General features: G+C 33.5%; 1 protein-coding gene and 1 long non-coding RNA gene across 2 annotated transcripts; both read right to left on the bottom strand.

Moving 5' to 3' along the window:
- Positions 1 to 6,200: 6,200 nt before the first annotated feature.
- On the bottom strand, positions 6,201 to 11,123 carry LOC100816488 (FAM10 family protein At4g22670). The gene is made up of 11 exons (XM_003525703.5): positions 10,846 to 11,123; positions 10,717 to 10,756; positions 10,465 to 10,611; positions 10,276 to 10,363; positions 9,040 to 9,120; positions 8,887 to 8,951; positions 7,989 to 8,129; positions 7,643 to 7,759; positions 7,294 to 7,548; positions 7,097 to 7,154; positions 6,201 to 6,526 (listed from the first exon to the last, which is right to left on the bottom strand). Exons 1-11 carry the CDS (start codon positions 10,953 to 10,955, stop codon positions 6,426 to 6,428), a joined length of 1,203 nt encoding a protein of 400 aa, XP_003525751.1. The 5' UTR covers positions 10,956 to 11,123; the 3' UTR covers positions 6,201 to 6,425.
- A 1,940-nt stretch (positions 11,124 to 13,063) lies between these two features.
- Positions 13,064 to 15,951, bottom strand: LOC121174948 (uncharacterized). Its single transcript, XR_005891741.1, has 3 exons — positions 14,891 to 15,951; positions 14,168 to 14,559; positions 13,064 to 13,621 (listed from the first exon to the last, which is right to left on the bottom strand). It is a non-coding gene; the product is annotated as an uncharacterized lncRNA (long non-coding RNA).
- Positions 15,952 to 16,432: the final 481 nt, after the last annotated feature.

Raw genomic sequence — 16,432 nt, 5'->3', positions numbered from 1 at the left:
AAAAGAAACTAAATTTAGAGGAACTCGATCTTAGCCTATCCAAATTCGTATCCAATTTAGAGCGCTACGTGTCCAAAATCGTATTGACTTGCAAGGCACTACACGATACACCTGAGATATCAACAACCTGCTTCGTGATCTGTAGGAGCCATACACGTATAATTTTCGCATATTGAAGCAGACAAATAGAATAATGAAACTTCAATATCACTGTTGTACAACGTTACGAGGTTAAGGTATGTATTTCACACTTCATTGCGTATGTGTTGCCCTCATGATCCTCCAGCAAACCTTGTTAAGCTGATCAAATCAAGAAAAGAAAAAAAAAAGTTCCTTACTTTAATCAATTAAATTATCGAGAAAATTAAGATAACATAAGTTACACGGATTATCACTGAGTACTCATTATGGAAGTTAGGTACAAAGACGTAGAGTGGTATGTATAAGCTAATTCATTGCTTGCAAGTTGGATCTGTCCGCACCCATTACTGTAGAGGTTGTGAGTTCATTATCAGATCGATTTTCCATCTTGACGGTTGCCCTGACATCCTCACGCCACTTCAACTTCGATTTTGTTCCTGCCTTTTGAATTTCCTTTCGAACACTACTAGTCTAAAATAGCTTTTCTGTTGCACGATCTATACATACTTTTATGATTCATAAAAGTCTCTTTAAAAACGCATGACAAATCTCGATATTTCTTGACAACAGTGTAGATGAAAGATACCTACAATATTCAGCTGCTTAAATTAGTATATGGGTTGCAGCAGGTGTGAAATAAAGAGAAGGGTAGAGTACTGTTCTCGTATTTGGAGGGTTGCCAGGGGAGTTCTTGCAAAATAAGAAAGTTATAGCTTTAAGTGGAAAAGTATTTGTTGAAAGAATAAAAGATAGGGTAAAATAACATTTTGGTCCTTTGTATTTTTTTAATTTTGATATTTTATGTTTTAAAAATTTTATTTTTAATCTTTTGAGTTTTTGAATGGATTCATTTTAATATTTCCTTTAGTTAACATCAACACTTTTAGTATTTTAAATTTTAAAATAATCAATTTTAACAATGTGGCAGTTAAAAATTATTACCAAGGGTAAATTAATTATTATGATTAATTTAAAGATCGTGACGGCTTTTAATTAGTTGTGATAGTTTTTTTTGTTAAATTTATTTTTTAATTATATACCGTCACAAAAACCAAACCGCTCCTTTTGCTAGTGAATCCAACAAAGCATTGACCTTTATAACACAATCGGCCAAAATTCAAGTAAGAAATAACAACAGCTTATTTTTTTCCAACTCAAATTTCATTTCCAGTTTATTCCTCAAGGTGTACGACCCAGCCCAATCCAACTCAACGACTGCAGGAGTACAAGAAGGAGAGAAGGAGCACAAGAAGGAAAAACGTTGTCAATTAAAAACTGACAAAAGAATTATTTTGTTAACATTCCTAAATATAAAAGACCAAATTAAGTATTTTTAAAACATAAAAGATTAAAATAAAATAAAAATTAATGAGTCAAAATAATATTTTAACCTAAAAGATTGGTACAACCGATGTTGAAGTTTCAACGCCGTCAGAAATAAACCATTAAACATCACTTTTACTAGAATTTCCTTCTTTTGTTTTTGTTGTAAAGGAGGGCTTAAAGGCCCAATAAGTATTTCCTTAAAGTCTAGCAAACCAATTGAATTATAAAGTTTTGAACACTTTCCAAAAAGAATAGTTCATGAATGTAGGAGAATCAATTAGCAAGCAATTACCAGTGTCAGCAGCTTTTTGTGTTATTTGGAAATCTACAAAAATTCCTATAAACAAGGAGCATTCCAAGAATTAATAGTGCTCGGTAGTGGCTCACAACCTACTAAGCACATTGTATGGTCATTAATTCTCGCGTATCATTCGGGTAATGAGAGAATAATGATTAATGTTACCATCTTATCAAAGAATTCTCATATTAGTATTATATTAGGGCTTACTATATCTGAAAGTAATTAATACATCAATTAGTGAGTAATGCATTCGTCACCAAGAGAAACGCTACACAATAACAATAGTAGTATTTGCTAATTGCTAATCACATGGACTGATTGTCATGACTCATGGAAAACTGATGTGACTAACTAAAAGTTATCAAACCACTAGTTGTTTAGTGCTAGTGCGTTGGTGCAACCTTGTCAGTACTGTGTCCTGTGCACGCTTGACATTTTTTTTTCTTTCATTTCGATTAGATTTCTGACAGCGTAATTGGTAGTCAGACTCAAAATTTCAACGGCCTAATTGGTGGTCAGACGACAAGTGCAATTCCAACACAAAGCATTTCAGACCACAAGGAATTTTGTAGCTCAAGTATGGCTAAACTATATCTATATGGGTGTTGGGAGGAAAATTTAAGGACAAGCTAAGAACTATGATCGAGTTCAATGTAAACTGATAAATCTTACATGATGTTACGAATCCACACTGTTAACATGATCCACTTATAATGTTAATTATTTTTTATCAATATGTATTACTTATAAATTTGTTAATGACAAATTATTTTAATTTAATTAGTGATCTCGATTTCATGTAATTGTGTTAAATTCTTTAAGAAAAAGTTTTTTCCATCTATAAGGATAAGACTTATTTATACTTGGCAACACTTTATTTCCATGTCTGTTTCAAGGTTTACAACTAAAACTTATTCTTGGGATTTTTTTATTATTATTCCCGAGGTGTGAGTATATTTTATTCCCATGAAAACAACTCAAATCTTACTAAATGAGTCGTGGGTAGTTTTGGATAGCGACCAGTACTGGGAGTGAAGGGAAAAAAATGTTTGCTGTTTGAATCATTTTTGTCTATGCAATCCTAAGAGTAAGTTTTCAATGCCTATACAACATAGGTATGATAAGTTTTTAAGATTATCATTCCAATAAATCTTATTCCAAAATAATAATAAAATTATTCTTCAAAACAAAAGCTTAGATTAATTTGCATTAGCTTACACATTACTGAACTGGAGCGGCAAAACCCTCTCCACCAGAAGCGATGAAATCCCTATATTAAATTATTAATATCGTAGACTTGGAGAATAGGGTGACATTACATTGCAAAGGCTTGAGTTTGAGTTTTGAGTTTGATGGCTAACCTAGACACACTAACATGAGAAGACACCATGAGATGACACCGCTTCAAACTGATTGTTCGTGTGAAAATTACTTTCTACGCAATGTTTCCAAGTCTTGTGTAATGTTATGTTATATGTTCACAAACCCAACAGTTTCCCATTAGGATACTGTCCTGTGCCAATCCTATGCAGCTTCTTGAGAAGCCTTATTTCCCTTCTAAAATCTTCTAAATTATGCTTATATTTCACAATTATCTTTAATGGCAATTAAAAGCCTACTTGTTTAAGAGTTTAGAGAAAGATAAAAAAAAATGTTCCATAAATAAGAATTTAATGATGATGCATTAATAATATAAAATAAATTCAATCAGAAATGATCGTTTATATAATTTTTAAAAACACACACACAATATTGCCCTATATCCCGTATAGTGTTGTATAATTGAATATGACTTTGGTTAAGATATGAAAATAATCGAATAAGGGTGTTTAAGATTAGCCCAAAACAAATATTGATATGACATCATGGACACTTCTAATAAGATTTTATTTGTGATCAAAATATTCGATAAACTTAATAAAGAGAATCCATTGGCGTACATCAAGTAAAAATCAAACCTTATGTGGAAGCAATGTTTTTCAAGATTATTTTGATGATGCCAAATACTCAAGTCAAGAATCAAAAGTTAAGCAAGTTTCAAGAATCAAAGAATCGTCCAATCAAAGCAAGTTTCAAGAATCAAATAGTCGTTCAATTAAGAATCAAGATTCAAGTAAAGAATCAAGAGAAGACTCAATTAAGATAAGTATTAAAAGAGTTTTTCAAAATATTGAATAACATAATTTTATTTAAGAGAATTTTTCAAAAAAAAAATCTTTTACCAAAAGTTTTACTCTCTCGTAATCGATTACTAGAAGGCAGTAATCGATTACTAGTAGCCAACATTCTTTTCAAACTGATTTACAAAGCAGTAATCGATTATCATGGACACGTAATCGATTACCAATGTTTTAAAGCGTTAGATTTCAAATTTCAAGAGTCACAACTTGTGATAAAACAGTTTCAAACTTGTGTAATCGATTACACAATATATGTAATCGATTACCAGTGTTTTTAAACGTTTTGATTTTCAAATTTAAACATGAAGAGTCACATCTGTTGATGTATAATCGATTACAGTATGATGGCAATCGATTACCAGTGACTTATTTTAAAAATTAAATTACCAAACGTCACAATTCTTAAAGTGACTTATTTTTGAAGATTTTTTCAAAAGTCACAACTTTCAAACTGACTAGTTTTCAAAAGAGTCACAATTTTTAAAGTGACTAATTTTGAAGAAATTGCCAAGAGTCACAAGCTTTAACTTGAGTCCTCAAATGACTATGGCACGAATTCTAGAGAGAGACTGATTCCTTTCATTCTAAAAGATTTCTTTCTTTCATTCAAAGCATTCTTCTAAGAGTTTTTGTTCAATACTTTTTTATTCAAGAAAAATTCATTGACAAAAAACTTGTGCTATTCTTCTTCTTTATTCCTTCTTCCTCTTGCCAAAAAGATTCAAAAGACTAATCGTCTGAGAATTATTTTGATTCTTCCTTCTCCCTCTTGCCAAAAGATTCAAAAGACCAACCGCCTAAGAATTCTGTGTCTTAACACATTGGAGGGTACATCCTTTGTGGTATAAGTAAAGCGTACATCTACTTGGGTTAATACTGAAAACAAGAGAGAATACATCTCTTGTGGATCAGTTCAAGTGGAGGGTACATCCACTTGCTTGTAAAAGATTTTATAAGGCTATTGAAAATCTCAAGAACCGATGATTGTTTGAAAACTGGATATAAACACAGATTGTTGTCGAACCAGTATAAATTTTGTTTGAGAATTGGATATAGACCACTCGATCCAACATCTTACATATTCTTCACTTGTGTGATGTTTTGTTAAACTTTTGCAAAAAAAAAAAATTGATGTGCATACGCACACACGCTATTTTTTTAATTAGTGGCGATGGATTTTAAATATTTTAAACATTAATGCAATTATAATTTGTTTATAAAATAACTCAAATTTTTTACAAGTTTTACCTTTATTTCAATAATGATTTTATGAAGAAAATTATAGTTTATTTTAAAAATAATAATACTTAAATACATAAAATAAGATTTTATTAAATAAGTATTTTTTTTATCATTATACTATTAATCCAAAATATTTATAAACTTTATCATTTAGCAGTAAACCCAATTAGTCATCTTTAATAATTTTTTCATTGCCTAATTAAACCAAAAACATATATTTGAGACTGCATTATTCATAATCATTATCTTATTGTTACTTGAGCTAGTGCATTATTCATTAGCATTATCAACTGCTTGTACTTGATGGTTGACAGCTTCATGTCAAGTCGCAGCTTCACGTTAGGCCTTGGGGAAAGAAGTGGCACGTGTTGATGGCTAATTGAAATTAATCCAAACCATTAGATCAAAGTAAAAGAGGGTACGAAATTGATACTCTTAAATCTTGATCCTAAAATAATTAGATAACTTCCCCTTCAAAGTTATAATATATTTCATCATCTAATCTTACATCTATAATTTTCGGACTTAGATTCTCTATAACACAACAGCCCTTACAACAACATATTAGTCTTTCATAATTAAATATATAAATATATTTTTATACTCCTATTTTCAATAACCATTAGATTTAAATCCAATGGTCAAAATCACTGCTGCAACAATCCGCACATAATTTTCAGTGTAGCAGCTGTCCACCAATATTGAATATTGAAGGGGAACATCATCTATCTAATCTTTTATTTACTATTTTCTATTAAAAAAAGTATGAATAAAACCGAAAATTTATTGGATCGCATAAGATCTGATGAAATTTTAAATCAACCGATTGGATCAAACAAATTTTCTCTCCTTAACTGATGTAATCTAATCTACGAACACCTTTATCTATAATTATGGTGCTAGTAATTAAGTGCGTTCAAACCACTGCCAGTCATAAACCAGACTTCTACAGGAATCACTGGACAAAGCTAAGAAACTATTATTTCATTTTTCCTGAAATGCAAAAAATATCAACTTTAAACATTCAAATTCACTCGGGAAAATAACATTACATTGTTCACAAATAAACATGGCTACCAGCACGAGCTATAATAGGGCACCTAAGAAACAGGACTAACAAATGGTAAAAAGTTAAATAATTTCGTTAAAATTAAAAATGCAATAAACATTAAATACCCGATGCCAGAGGGCTGGAATGTTGAAGTCTCATATAACTTATAAGCATCTAAAAGTATTCACTTGGGACCACCTCCAAGTTTGGTCATCATTTTCGCAATTACAGGACCTACCTTTGGATTTGATTGGTGCTTGGCAAAATTAGCAGGGTTCTTCATAACTGCACAAAAAACAAAAATTAAAAAAAGGAGAAATTGGAATTAATGACCGGCAAATCAAATATTTTCTCCGCAACAATGAACTCTAAAATATGGGACAAAAGTAAAAACAAAAATGGGTATACATAACATATTTAGTGTAACTGGGTCATCATCAACTTCCTATCGAACTTGACGTTTCCTAATAGATCTTTTCAAATGGTCATTTATTCCTGAGCAGGTTATGGATATGGAAAAGTTCATTCTTTCGCATTTTATAAGCTATACTTCAAAACTGTCCCACTGCCCATTCAATTCCTCACAACCAGTAGCCAGGTCAATCAATTTCATTTAGTCTTATGCCCAAACAGGATAGGAACTACTAAATGTGTGAGACAGAGAGAGACCGAGCAGGGGATTTATATATTTCTCAGTCTTGTCATCTACAAGCGCATGGCATTGCAGTTTTAATTAAGTCAGAAGTTTATAAAATTTCAAGCTTTGACAACGTCAAATAGATTCTCAAATAGAGAAAAGTCCAAATTAACTAAAATACAAAAAGAATGGAACCAAACATTAGAACTGATAATTACCATCTTGAAGAGCAGCCATAACCTCCGGATCACTAAATGCCGCCATCAGTTCAGGGTCCTGAGAAATGTTATCAAGCAACATTTGATATCAAGACAAGAATAAGCATTGTGTGCATGTTCATTAGGAAGAGAGGAATTTTTTGTAATGATTTTTTCTCAAAAGCACACAAAAACATCCAAAGTCCAGATTTACTTACACTCAAGATTTTGCTAAAATCAATGTTTCCAGGCACCCCTCCAGGCATGCCACCAGCTCCTGGGAAGCCTCCCCCAGGCATACCCCCGGCCCCTGGGAAGCCTCCCGGCATACCCCCGGCCCCTGGGAAGCCCCCAGGCATGCCCCCGGCCCCTGGGAAGCCCCCAGGCATGCCACCAGGAAACCCACCAGGCATACCTCCAGGATTTCTACTGGAAGATGATTGCTCTTGCTTCTTGGCCTTCTCATAGGCAGCCTAAAAAAGTACACACAAATTAGCAACTAAATTACATGGGTATGACATTTTATGGCATGCTCTGTTTTAGCATATCTATATCATAATTGTGAACCTGAGCTTCAGCACGGCGCCGCTGCCTCTCACGCTCCTTTTTTTTATCCTCTCTTTCTTTGTGCAGCCTTTCATACTTCCGACGGTGTTCCTCAATCTTGTGAGCATTTGGTTCCACCTAGGCAATCCAATATTTACAATGAGACACCAAATGATATTTCAAGGTATATATTCTTATATGTTAACAGGTAAATCAATACATTTCAAGGAATCCATATCACTTATGAGGATAACATCACATACTGTAAAAAAACAACAGATTGCACTGGTTGTATGGACCACTACTAGTGGCTTAACTACGGTTTATCTGTGGAAGATAAATGAAATAAAGGGACAAGAAAGCAAACCTTTTTAAGTACAGCATTTATTTCCTCATCATAGTCTAACTTTGAAGCCACATGAAGATCCTTTGCAGCTTCTTCCCATTGACCAAGCATTGCTCGTGCTACGCCACGTGACTTGTATCCTTTAGCAGAATCAGGATTAATCTGGAAAAGGCAATACAAAATAAAAATCATTGCATACAGGAAGAAGGAAATGTTATTGAAACCAGTGTTGTTAAATGGTGGCACTATGGCAGGTTTTTTTGTCAACCGCCAAAGGCAATTCATGAAGGGAGGCCTGCTATGGCAGAGCACCATAGGCTGCAATGGCATGTTTATATGGCAGAATTTTAGCCTTCCACCATTGATAACACTGATTGAAACCCATAATCCCTCAATCCAGTTGTCATATGCACAAGCAGGGGCAGAACAAACAAAAAAGGCAGGACTGCTACACAATACAACTTTAGAAGGGGCCGATTTGACATTTATAGGAGTGACTGCTTAAAGAGTTATGTAACACAGGAAACATTAGGTTTTCAGACCCCCCTCCCCCCCAACCCCCACCCAAAAAAAACTAAGGCCCCAATTTAAAAAAATGCTTAGATACTATATATTTCCAAAATCATGCATTTCATAGGGGAAAACACTCCCCCAAAATGAGTTTTACTCAAGTGAGAAAGTGTGCATTTACCAATAATTTGATTGAAATGCATCAAGATCTTAACCCATTAAGTATTTTTGAATGGATATTGACTTACTTGCTCACATTTGAGACAAGTTTACTCTAGTGTCTTGTTCTTTCAGAGAATAATGCAACAAAAGCATTAAACACATACACTTTATTCACAGATCTATTTTAAGACAAGAAAGGATGTAATTCAGTTTGTCAGCCTATGCAACAGAGGGGAGAGAATATAACCTCCAAAGCAGCATTAGCATCACGGATCGCAGCATTGGGTTTCTTCATTTTGATGTAAACACTGGCTGTAAATGATTTATAAAATATTAATAATTAATCCTTATCTTGGTGATAAAAACAATGTAGAAAGAGAACAATTAAATCAAGTCATACCTCTAGTTCCATACATTATGGCAGAGGTAGGATTGAGTAAAATAGCTTCTGTTAAGTTCTCAATCGCCTCCTCCAACTTACCTGCATTACATAGTCAAATGATGTCCAATTACTGTTACGGTTTTAAACAATATCACCAGAAAGAATAGCATAAACCCTTGATAGATGTTTGAAATTGGAGTATTTTGGCTGAGTTTAGTGGGAGAGTTTGCAACTTAGGTTGTTCAAAAGTTGTAGCATATTTTGTTAATGGACAAAATTTATCCATTCTAAAGATCATGGACAGAGGTGAGTTAGACCAAACCACATAAAATTGTCTTATTATTTTTGTGTTTTCATTTCCTCCTCCTTGCATGTTTAGTGTGGATCCTCATCCACAAGTGGTATCAGAACCTGTGTTTGATTGAGGGAAGATAGTCATATGAGCATGAAGGAACAGAGGGTAATATCATCCAACGACACAATCAACACCTGCTTGTTATCTAGGGTGCCACATTCTAAGCTAGGGAAGAGTGTTTCCCCACACTACGGATGATTCTATGAAATTTGAAATGCTGCTCTTTGATTGGAAGAATAATTGCACAATGTGACAGTGCACAATACATGTTCTTTGAGTATTCGTGCATATAACCTGTTATAGAATTACCTAAACACTTTGAGAAGAGGTAGTATTTATTAGCTGGTAAGAAGTCACATAAACTTAAACTGAGGATATAAAGCATCAAACTCCATATGTTTAGCATTGATTTCAAAATGACAAATGACAAATAACAAAAGAAAGAATGCATCTAGCATTAGGGATGGTTCCAGACAACACAAATAATGTCAGTTACATCCTATGAACCAGACAGATATACAAGCTTCCTTGTACCAAATATATTATATACAAGAAAAAACTAAAAAACAATTATCCTTGAATCCAACAGGGTTCCTTCCTGCCTGCCTTACCATTTACAAGAGTTCACAACCCAAGCCATCCAAGAAAACCAAGGCACAACATTATCACCGTGCCAATCCAAAAATTGTAATATATCTTACTGCCGAGATTTTTTTTCCCATGCGTTCTACGGATCATTGACACAGATACATAAGACCACTCCTCTTATTGTTTTCATACTTCCTTTTTACTTGTGCATTGGTTGTGGATCAATCCACATCCCAGCAATTACCATGTAAAAACAAATAAATAAATCAAATAAATGCATCAGCATTATTCACTTTAGAATGAAATATTACCTTCAGAAATAGCATCCATGGCTTTAATTTTGGCCATCTGCGAAGCGTCGCGATTCTCTTCAGTGACCTCGACAGAGGGGTCTCCCATCTGAAACGTGACAGTCATTTGCCTTAATTAGAAGCCCAAATGCAACATAAACCAACTAAATTTTTATTATTTTCTTACAAACAGTAAAATAAAATAAAAACCTTCTGTGGAGGATCATCATCAGACTGACAGGTTTCACCCTCGAGCTCAACATCGGATTCAATTATTTCATCATCTTCTTCTTCTTCTTCTACCTTCTCTTGCTCCTCCGTAACATCTTCTATGTCCTCATCGCTCTCCACGCCCGTCTTCCGTACATAACACAAAACAACATAAATATATATTACGTAAAGATTCACACAACAACGCGCGAGTAGTGACAAGCAAGTATTTATAGAACATTATTAGGGTACCGATTCGGAATAAGCAGATTCAGGGAGTTTCGCCCCGAGACTGAAAAGAAGAATCAAAGAAAGTAAGTTACTAATAAGAAATGTGTGGTCTTGGAACGCAAATACGAGTGCTGATTGAATTTATTTAACCTTTCGAGATAGTCGCGGAAGAAGGAGAGTGAAGGATCGGAGAGGAGGGAAGGGTTGGACTTGCACTGTTCGATGAAATGCTTCAATTGATTGAGTTTGGATGCATCCATGTTTGTGTTTGTTCGGTGTGGCAGCGCGGCGCAGTGATGTTTTCTTCGGTGGTTTTTATGTTACACGACAGGGTCTAGACTTTTCGTGACGGATTGGGCTTCTAGTAGCTTCGGTTGGATATGTGTTTGGGGGATACTAATAATACTCTAGTTATTAATGCCCACCGTAGCTCAACTCTCCTTTTCGTATCCTAGGATTGTATTGGATTTGGCAAGATTCAACTGGATAGATTTTCTTTAAAAAAAAAAGTGAATAATATCTCAGCAAATTACACTATTTTTCTTATTTGATTTTAAAATTATTTATTTTTTTTAACAAAAAATATGTTCATCTCGTTTTAACCATCATAACGGAGTGGATACAACTAGGAATGCAATCAAAATCATAAGCACTAGCTTAAAATCTAGATATCCTTGCTAAAGAATGGACAACTGATTTGGTTGTAACGTACAAACGGAAACAATTATGAAAGATCTGTGTTTGGATAAAAAAATTTAAAATTTTAAAAAATTTTAAATTTTAAGAATTTTAAATTCTGAAAATTTTAAATGTTTTAATTTAAATTTCTTCATTTTTAAAATTTTGTGTTTAGATAAAAAATTAAATTTCTTCATTTTTAAAATTTTGTGTTTGGATAAAAAAATTGAATTTCTTCATTTTTGTGTTAAAAAAAAAAACTGTAACAACAGTTAGAAGTTAAAATAAAATGGTGTATTGATTATTGATTTCTAATAATTGAAAATAAAAAATAAAAGGTTATTTTCTTTTGAGGGATGAAATTAGATGTTTATGCTAAATGAATATATTTGCAGGTGGTCGAAAATTGTTGGAGGAATCCTAGCAAAGTAAAAAATTGAAGAAAAAAAAATGTTGGAGAATTAGAGAAAGTGACATACTTGTTGTTGAGAAGATTCTTGACAGCCACGACGGAAGCATCGTGCAGAACTCCTCTGTACACAACGGTGTAGCCTCTTTCCCTAATAACATTCCCTTCCGCAAACCCGCGCGTGGCGAGTTCCACTTCCCAAATGGTGTACCAGAGGCGGCCCCACCCTATATCGAGATCCTCCACCGACACTAGTTCGCTGTTTCGATGGTGCTGGACCCCACCAATTTCAACCTTGACCTCCGCCTCCTCCATCTTCTTCGGATCCGAGGCCTTGACCATGGTGATCTCCTTGGACACCAGAGGGATGCTCCCTGAGCTATGTTTCGCTGCCAGGTTCCGCTTCTTGCGGAAGTAGAGGAAGAAGATCAAAAGCAAAATGGTGAGAGAAGCTGTTTCACAAAAGAATTTCAAATTCTTTCCTAAAATGAAAGAATTTGAAATGCTAATGTTTAAGTTAATTAAAATTTCTCATCAAAATACTTAAATTTCAATTTCTTTTCAAATTTTTATCCAAACATCTTATTTAATTGAAAAGTAATTAAAATTCTTTAAAAATTGAATTACCCTATTAAATTTCTCCATCCAAACATACTCTAAAGGAAATCATCACATGTTTTTTGGAATTGCACCAAAATGGTCAATGAAAAACGTCTTGATGCCATGCAATTCATCATCACTTGCGTGCGGTCTGTTTCAAAAACTACATGATGTAACCTCAATTTTAATATTGAAAATGAAAGAAAACAATAATAATATTATTCAATAAGTCACTCATTTGTTACAAATGTTATATAAAATATGATTATATTTGCAAGACATTTAAATTAACTTTTAATTTTTTATATTAGTTAAAAAGTTTTTTATTGTTCAATAGATAATTTTTTTAGTTGTTTCTAATAATTTTTTAAAATATTAATTGAAGTACGTCTTTTAAAATACTAATTTTTAGTTATTTAAATTTTCTTTCATTTTATCTTTAATATATTTATCGAATTTTTTAATTATCTTTTTTAAATAAATCATTATTTTAATATTGTTCATTTTTCTATTATTTTATATTTTTTAATTAGTTAAATATTTAATTTTATCCGATACTTATAATTTAATAAGTTTTTTAATTATTAAGTGCAGTTAACTTTTCAATTTTTGGCTCATTTTGCCAAATATAACCTATATATATGTGTAGACATAAAAAACATAAAATAGGAAATAGAATTATGTAGTCAATGATGATATATTTGTTTTGATCCCATGAATCAATGTTGTGCATTTAATAAGGTTTTCTTCGAAAGATTTATAATCATTACATGATTCTTTGCTTGATTTGTTGTTGTAGTTAAGACATGATTCTTGTCACACACACCCCTGGCATTGATAGAGAACGAACGCCAAGTTTGGAACAAATAGTGGAAAAAGAGTCCTTTGGCAAAGTAGTTGGCAGGTAGCGAAGTCAGAGAGAATCGACGGTAACTTTTTCTCTGATGAAGTGATAGTGTTTGGTACGGGCATGGAAGACAAGGTTGTGAGACATGTGAATGGCCCTTTGATTGTCACAAAAAATTATTGGGCGACATTCAAGTTGGATGCCAAGGTCATGTAGTAAATATTGAAGCCATGTAAGTTATGAACCGGTGGTTGTTAAGGCTCAATATTCAGCTTCAACAGTTGAATGAGATACAGTAGGTTGTTTCTTTGAGGCCCGTGATATACAATGTGGTTGAAAAAAGATGCGAAAACCAGTGGTGCTTCTCCTAGTTGTAGGGCAACCTGCACAATCTGCATCACAAAAAGCATCAAGGTTAAGAGAACTTTGATTTAAATAACGAAGACCATGTGTTAATGTTCCTTTTATGTAACGCAAAATGCATGTAACAGCTAGGAAGTCTTTCGGGTTGGATTTTGAAAATGTTGACACACAAGGTTGACGGCATGAGTGAGATCGGGTCGGGTGAAGGTGAGATATGGGAAAGATCCACATAAATGACGATATTCAGTAGGGTCAACGGGCTTGTCATCATCCGGAAGTTGGATAGGCTTTGGAGAAATGGGAGTGTTGATTTTAAGGCATCAAGCATATGTGAGTGTACTTTGTTTGGGAAAGGGTGATACCACCAGAAAAGTGTTTGACTTCAATGCCAAGGAAATAATGGAGTTGTCCTAAATCTTTCAGAGAAAAATTCTTGTTAAGTTGTCCAGTAAGATGAGAAATGAAGGAAGAAGTATTGTGAGTGAGGATGATGTAATCTACATAGACAAGTAAAAGAGAAAAGTTAATGCCATTATACTACAAATAAAACAAAGAGAAATAAGGCAAGTAGGCACCTTTTCAAAGCATGCACGTGGAGCTTGTTTAAGCCCATAGAGAGATTTATGAAGTTGGCACACATGATTAGGGAGTTGTGGATGAGCAAAACCTATAGGTTTTATAAGCAATTCTGTAGATTTTAGGTTCTTCAAAAGGGCATCATGGGATGTAGATAGGTTAGCGAGAGAAGGGCAAACATATATAGTCTTTTATTGGGTATGATGGAGGTCATGTCTCTCGAGTATGTCGTGTTGGTGGTGGGACGGGTTGGGAAATAACGTCATTAGGTGATGAAGGGATATATTGTTTAGGTTTGGATTGGGTATGGATGTAGAGGTTGGGGAAGAGGGGACTGAAGTAGGTGTGCGTTTCATCCATAGGGTCTTCAGCAATAGAGACAACCTTCATTCTGTTAGATAACCATTCATCAAATTAATTTAGGAAATGTAGTGATAGAAGAGTCATAAGAGGATGTAATCATTGGAATCTTTTGTAAATAAGGAAAATGATTTTCACTAAAAATAACATGTCGTGAAATATATATGCACGCCAAGTGTGTGGATCTAAACATTGATATCCTTTGTGAAGAGGACTATATCCTATAAAAACACAAGGAGTGGTTTTTCTAGAAAATTTATGTACTGCAGGATTTAAATAGGGAAAAAATTGACAACCAAAAATTCGTATACCAGAATATTTAGGATTCTTATCGAAAAGTTTAAAGTATGGAGTTTCCTTACCCGTAGAGGAGAGCGGGAATCGATTTATAAGGTAAATAGCAGTTAAAAAGCATCAACCTGAAATTTTAAAGGAACATTAGCATGAAAAGTAAAGTGAATCATGTTTCAACACTATGTTGATGTTTGCGCCCCGCAAGACCATTTTGTTCTGGTGTGTGACGACACAATATTTGATTAGACACCGCAATGAGCAAGGTGATTGGAGAATTCATTTGAAGTGAATTCACCACCACCATCAAATTGAAACACCTTAATTTTCCTGTCAAAAAATTCTCAACAAGAGCTTCAAACTGAAGAAAGCATGTATAGAAATCAGATTTATTTTTTAAGGGATATAACTGTGTAACGATTAAAGTCGTAAAAAAATGACATAATATTTACAGTTTTGAGAAGAGAGAGTAGGAGTTGGCCCCCATAAATTGCTACGGATTTTTTCTAAAGGAAATCTTCAAAGGGCATAGCATTTAAAGGAGAAATGAAAAAAATAATAATAATATTATTCAATCAAGTCACTCAGTTGTTACAAAGGTTACATAGAGTATATGTATACACATATACCAACAGTCAAAAGCATAAAATAGGAAATAGAATTATGTAGTTAATGATAATATATTTGGTTTGATCCCATGAATCAATGTTGCATTTAATAAGATTTTCTTCTAAAGGTTTATAATCATTCCATTCCATGATTCTTTGCTTGATTTGTTATGGCAGTTAAGGCATGATTCTTGTCAATCAATACCCAATTGATAGCAATGAAGATAGCTAATACAACAACACCATAGATACCAATTTCCTTAAATATTGATGATTAATGTTGCACTTGAAGAAACCAGATTGCGGCTTTGTCCATCTGAGAACATGCTGACTTGAATTATCATGTACAATGGAGTAATTTGTGGTCTGAAATGACCTTTCTGAACGTTCTCCCATATCTTTTCATTCCAACGTCGCCATAAACATCAAAATAAAGTAATAGCTTCATTTTTTTTAGGAACATTCAACTGCCATATTGAGTTCTAATCATGACTCATGAAAATCAACATCATCAACCATATTTTCCATGATGTGGTAATTATTAGCCTTATCTCTCATTTCAGTTAAAGTAGTTATAATTATTTTAGTTGCCTTAGTTATCATAGTTGTCATTTAGTTTGTTATAAACTAACTTTTGTATATAATCTGTATTCATGATTGAATTAAGTAATGAGAAACATTCTTTTTATCTTTTTCTTTGAGCTTCTTTTTTTTCTATCTTAGAATATGTTGTATCATGAGTTTTACATGGTATCAGAGCTCTTCAATTGAAGAGTTCTGCTACACACTCTCTTTGTTCTTCCCCGATACAAGCATTGTTTCAATTCTCCCATGGCTTCACCCAATCCTTCAGCACTAGAGGATTCACTCAATCCTCATAGTCCATATTATGTGCATCTGAGTGAGAATTCATCAATCTCGCTTGTTTCTCCTCTTCTTGATCCCACAAATTATAACTCATGGTGAAGATCAATGTCTACTGCACTCAGTGCAAAAATTAAGCTG

The sequence above is a fragment of the Glycine max genome, chromosome 5 (genome assembly GCF_000004515.6).
Source record: "Glycine max cultivar Williams 82 chromosome 5, Glycine_max_v4.0, whole genome shotgun sequence".
Classification (NCBI taxonomy): Eukaryota; Viridiplantae; Streptophyta; class Magnoliopsida; order Fabales; family Fabaceae; genus Glycine; species Glycine max.
Note: the sequence above shows the minus strand (reverse complement) of the source record. Positions and strands in the feature narration are given on the sequence as shown.